Raw genomic sequence first — 5,180 nt, 5'->3', positions numbered from 1 at the left:
TCGTCAATAGTTTTAGAATTCCATACATTAGGGTTGAGAGCATGAGCTTTACAGCATGCTGTTACTGCAATAGCCGTGCATTGACGACCATAGTATCTAGGAAATCGTCGATAATCAGATTGATCAAACGATCCACTGATAATATTCATCATACTGCGGTTAAGCTGACTTCAAACTACAAATTCAAACGAGCACTGGCAGACCAGCATACGCTACGTCGCTTGTAATAATACCGCCATAACATACAAGAGAAGAAACGTAAACTTTTTAAAAATCTTACTAGCACAGCGTTAGATTAAGAGATCACTGATAATTTTTTCACACATAAAAGACGTATACATTTAAACGTATTGTATATTATATGTTGACACTTATAATCTTAAATAAGGTAAAAACATAATATCTATTTTCAGTTATAGGTTGGCTGCATTAGTATACTTCCCGAGCCTTTTCAAACGAAATTATTACAAGGCGGAATTACAGTCCTAGCCAACAATCAAAGCCGGGGCTAGCGGTCAGCGGCTGCGTTCAAAACGGCATCTGTCTTGCATCTTTATACACGGCGGCCAGTTCTCATTATTTAAACGTGACCACCGAATCGACGCCAGGGCCAAATAATTTTTGGGTAGGGTTGTATAAAGCAACAGGCGATCGATTCCATTGGTCGAACTTTCCCGCGCAAATTTGTGATTGGTGGAAATTTCCCTGGCTCGACTCGGCCTGCAGCTCAGCTCGTCATTTCCATGGAAACTTGTGGATGCAAACTCAAATTTCTCAAATTTCATCAGACAAAATTATACTAAACATATTTCAAAAAATTTCTAATTTTCTGTAGTATTTTTTTTTCAAATTTCGTTAAGATCCCTTAGGCACGATTGGCTCTGCCATAAGGGGCCATCGTCAAGAATAAACTTTCGGGCGAAAGCAATAGGCACCCCTCATCGGGGGCCTAAAAAGAAGCACTCGCACGCGAGCAGAAAGGCCCCCTTGGGGGGGCCTAAAAAACACTCTTTAATATCCCTGTCTGGTGCTGGTGAGAACTTCGGTGAACATCAAGGCCTTCAGGGCTTGCAAGGAACTTAAACTGTCTACGGCCAAAGTGAATAAGTCCTCAAATTGGCCGAGCCTCAGGAGGCCCGAGCAGCCGCCCAAGAAGGGGACCCGATGTAAACGTCATTTCCACCGTGTAGCGCCTGCAACGCGCAGGGTAGGCCTGCCCGGCGAGCAGCCGTGGGGAGCAGGCGGCCCGCCCTGAGCGCCCCGGCCCCGCCCAACCGCCCGGGGCTGGGGCTGGGGCGCGGGCGGAGCAGAGGGGCTACAGTGAAAAAGATTCATGTTAATTTGCAATGTTTTGGGGGAATTGACGGTTTTAAAACTATAGAAATTATTTATGTTCGCTCGATATGTTTATATAGTGTAATGTATAGTGTAATTATTTAAAAAAAAAACAACAAAAAAACAACAACTTGAAATTGTAACTGTACTTTTCTCTCTCGTAAAACGCACAAATAATTTACAGTGACGTAATGTGGCACCCGTTTGCCGCCCAGAGTGTCCCGTATTGGCCCCTCGTGCGACGCTAAAGTCGATGTCGTGTTGGCTCGATCCTTCGACGTGGTGTGATGCCTATAGTTAAACGCAAAACGACCTCACCTAACCCAGAATATGTCGTTTCTTTGGCTATCCAAGAAAAAAAAAACAAAAAGCTATTGGTTTTGTTGGCGTGTCTCTTTGCGTGTGCCGGTACATTTTACATGTATCGTGTATAACAGTCGGGCATATACAGAGTCTGCAAATAGGCCACGACAGACAAAGAGAATCCAATAGTAGAGGGGAGGGGGGGGGGGCACTCTGCGATCGCTGTCTCCGCGGCTCGGTTTTTCGATACCACGCGGAGCAGTCCCGCCCCGCCGCCCCGCGACTCTGTCACTCTCCTCCAATAACAACAATTATTAAACCCTCACGTTGCATTCTGCGCGCAACACAACACACCTGTCCTGTCCCCGCGCCACTGTCCGCTCTCAGACCACAAAAATACAAACATGAAACAACTTCCCTCTCGTCTGTTTGCAACCCTCGCAGCAACAGGAGACAGACGCCTATAAGCACACATCACTGTGAAAAACATATCGTCGTAAGTTTACAGAAATTTTGTAAACTCGAATTATAATTTGAGTTATATTGTAAATTTCCGAGAGCACATTTTTTGTTTTGCTTGCCAATTGATTTCAAGTTCAGGTCGATACGTACTGCATGTATTTTTACAACTTACGTTACGTGTCGAGGACAACTTAACCTTACAACTATATTTTTCACACAGTTTGGAGACCGGCCGCGCAGTTCACTATTTAAACGTCTTTTCTGGCGGTGTGTTTTAGTCTGGAATAGGCGGCCCCCGGCCTGCTGCCTGGGTACTGATTGCGGTGGAAGCCTGCACTTGCTGCATCGCTGCACCGCCCCGGGGATAGGGGAGGGGGTAGAATTATCGTTCGAGACACGAAGGGAGCTAGCCCATCTCTGCCCATCTCCGGCATCCCTCCTCCTCGCCCTCTAGACGTTGTAATTGAGGTGGCCCTATAAACACCATACGGACCTCAGGGAGAGGACCTCAGACCCTTCTCCCTCGTCGTCGTTGCTCCCCCCATCGCAATCTCACTACCGCACCGCCCGCCGGCAACCAGGAATTTCTGTAAATGTCACCTCATCCATAGTAAACTATAACGCCCAAAAACGAAAGTATACACCACATGAAGTGATGCAGCATGAGAAATAATTGTAGGTTTTCTGAAAAAAAATGTTGTAAAATACCAATTTGACCTTGCAAAATTACAAGTACAATGAGTATCGAGTTCGGATTGATAGACGAGCATGTCGGGGAAGCAAGGGCTGTCGTAAATTTACCGAAAAATGTATAACAAAACATAGTGCCGAGGGCTTTTTCAAGTGTACTGGAAACGCAAGTGCGTGAATGTCACACACTTGTAGGTGTGTGCTTGTGCACGCCAAATCGTTCACATAAAAAAGTGAAAGTGTAAATTTTCCTTTGAATTCATACACTTTAAATGTGTACTAATGTCGTTGACAGACGTATACGAGTGTTGCGACATTCACTCACTTGGGATTTTCGATGCGTCTTCTTAGGGTTGGAAGGGCTGGAAAGTTTCAGAAAAATTTCCGGAAATTTCCCACACTTTGGAAAGTTTTCCGTTATTTTCGGGAAATTTTCAGGAAAATTTTAGAAATTTCCAACCTTACGTCCTCTAACAAATGGCGTTTCTCTGTTTGCAGTCGGCACGAAGATCCGGGTGGTGAGGACGTGCGGGTACATCGAGGAGGCCGGCCGCGACGGCGGTCTGTGCGCGTCGCGCTCGGGCACGCACGACGTGAACGTGCAGTACTGCTCGTGCAAGGGCAACCTGTGCAACGCGGCGCCTGCTCGGCTGGGCGCGCCGCTGCCGCTGCTGCTGGCCACGGGCGCCGCCACCGTGCTCGTCGCCCGGCTCCTCTTATAACGCGCCGGACCGAGACTCTTCTCGTCCTCCACGACGCCATCCTCGCCGCCGTCACGTCCACCACCACCACCACCACCGCCAGGACGGCGCCAACAACCCCCTCTCGCCGCACGACAGAGGAGCACCCCGCGCGCGGCGCAGCGGCGCAGCACGGCGACGTCGCGACCACGTCGTATCGACGGTGATCTCCGTTTTTTTTGGTCGGGGTTTGACTTACTTCTGACGTCGTTCTCTGACGTCGTTGCGATGTCGAAGCGCTGGCTTCAGTACGACTGACTCGTCACATTCCTGTGTGTTGCTCCCGCGCGCGGGGGATGCCGTGCGGACAATACAACTTACTGCCAGCAGAAGAGTTCAACCTTTTTCTCTTCTTTCGTTTTTTTTTTTAATAACAAAAAATAATAATAATCTCATGCGTCTTCTCGTTGTTGTGTGTTCTCATCGAGGGCTGTGAGTGCGGGAAATGAAACTGTTCCTTGTTTATATAGCAACGTCCGGATCCACGCGCGAACGTCCCGCATTTGTCTCTTTTTAGTTATCTTGAAATCATTGTGTTCTTTAAAGTGGTTTAAAAAAAGAGAGAGATTTTATTGAAATGAATTTTGAAATGGGTCGCATCTGCCCGATAAACACGAAAAAGGTCGCGTGTGGGCGTCATATTGACGGCATCAGGATTAAAATTTGGTCATAAAATTGGGAAAAAAGGCTAAACCTGCGTCATTTTGACGTGAATACGACGTCCATGACGTGTTTGTGGAGCTTTCGTGTGAAGTGGGGAGTGATATATTTTCCTGAGGATTTTAGAGCCGCGTTGAGAGAGTGATGATGTGACAAGCTTTAGACATTTACAGTAGATAGCGGCCACGTTTGGCGACAATCGCTGAGCGCTCTGCAATTGTTATGATGATGTTAGCAAAAACTTAAATTAATAAAAAATTATGGGTATCCGTGAGAAAAGTGCCATAAAATGCCTGTCAGACACTCATACAGCCAGTCACGCGCAACTCTCGGTCTCGGGACTTTTCACGCTTTGGCTACTCTTGTATAATTGTTTGCCAAATTATCTTAGCAAATATGTTTGAAGGAACACGGTATCCAGAATAATCTTTGTTGTCGGCGTAGGTTTTTCGCTTACTTTAAAAAAATGTTGTCTTCTCTGAAGTCTCTATTTTTATCGTCGTAGCATTAGCACTGTTAAAGCCTTTACCACATTCTTTGTTGTCTATCAGAGATAAGTTTTTAGCTGATTTGCTCGTTCTTGACGCACCAAAACCCCATACAATAATAGATTTATAAATTTAAAAAAAAATCTTCACAGTGTTTCGTGTATTTTTGAAAGTTTTTATGCGTTGTCATTTTTCAGAGAAAGTGTGTGGTTCGCTGAAGAGTTTTAAATCGCTGCGCAGAGAACTTGGGCGTCACGGCGCTACGTCTCTCTCGCATATGCAGGCTAAAACATTAGGAATCTGCTCCTATTTGAGCACTCTTAAAGCATAATTTTGGTATCTCTAGGCGTATATTTATAATTATGTGAGGAATAACTTTGCATTAAAATTCCTCCCCCCTCGTTCAAGAATAAATCCACACTGACAAACCCTTTGATGGTGGCAGAGAAAGAGATTTAAAAGAAGAGAATGGCGGGATGGCAAAAGTGATTTGTTAGTTTCC

General features: G+C 45.9%; 1 protein-coding gene across 1 annotated transcript in view; it reads left to right on the top strand.

Moving 5' to 3' along the window:
- The window catches only part of LOC127752038 (uncharacterized), a 47,056-nt gene extending 43,158 nt beyond the window's left edge, over positions 1-3,898 (top strand). The window contains exon 3 of the mRNA XM_052276534.1: positions 3,289-3,898. Within this exon, the coding sequence (XP_052132494.1) occupies positions 3,289-3,512 (224 nt within the window). The 3' untranslated portion in view covers positions 3,513-3,898. The remainder of the gene's footprint in view (positions 1-3,288) is intronic.
- The last annotated feature ends 1,282 nt before the right edge of the window (positions 3,899-5,180 follow it).

The sequence above is a fragment of the Frankliniella occidentalis genome, unplaced genomic scaffold (assembly GCF_000697945.3).
Source record: "Frankliniella occidentalis isolate FOCC.00 unplaced genomic scaffold, Focc_3.1 Scaffold9, whole genome shotgun sequence".
Lineage (NCBI taxonomy): Eukaryota > Metazoa > Arthropoda > Insecta > Thysanoptera > Thripidae > Frankliniella > Frankliniella occidentalis.
Note: the sequence above shows the minus strand (reverse complement) of the source record. Positions and strands in the feature narration are given on the sequence as shown.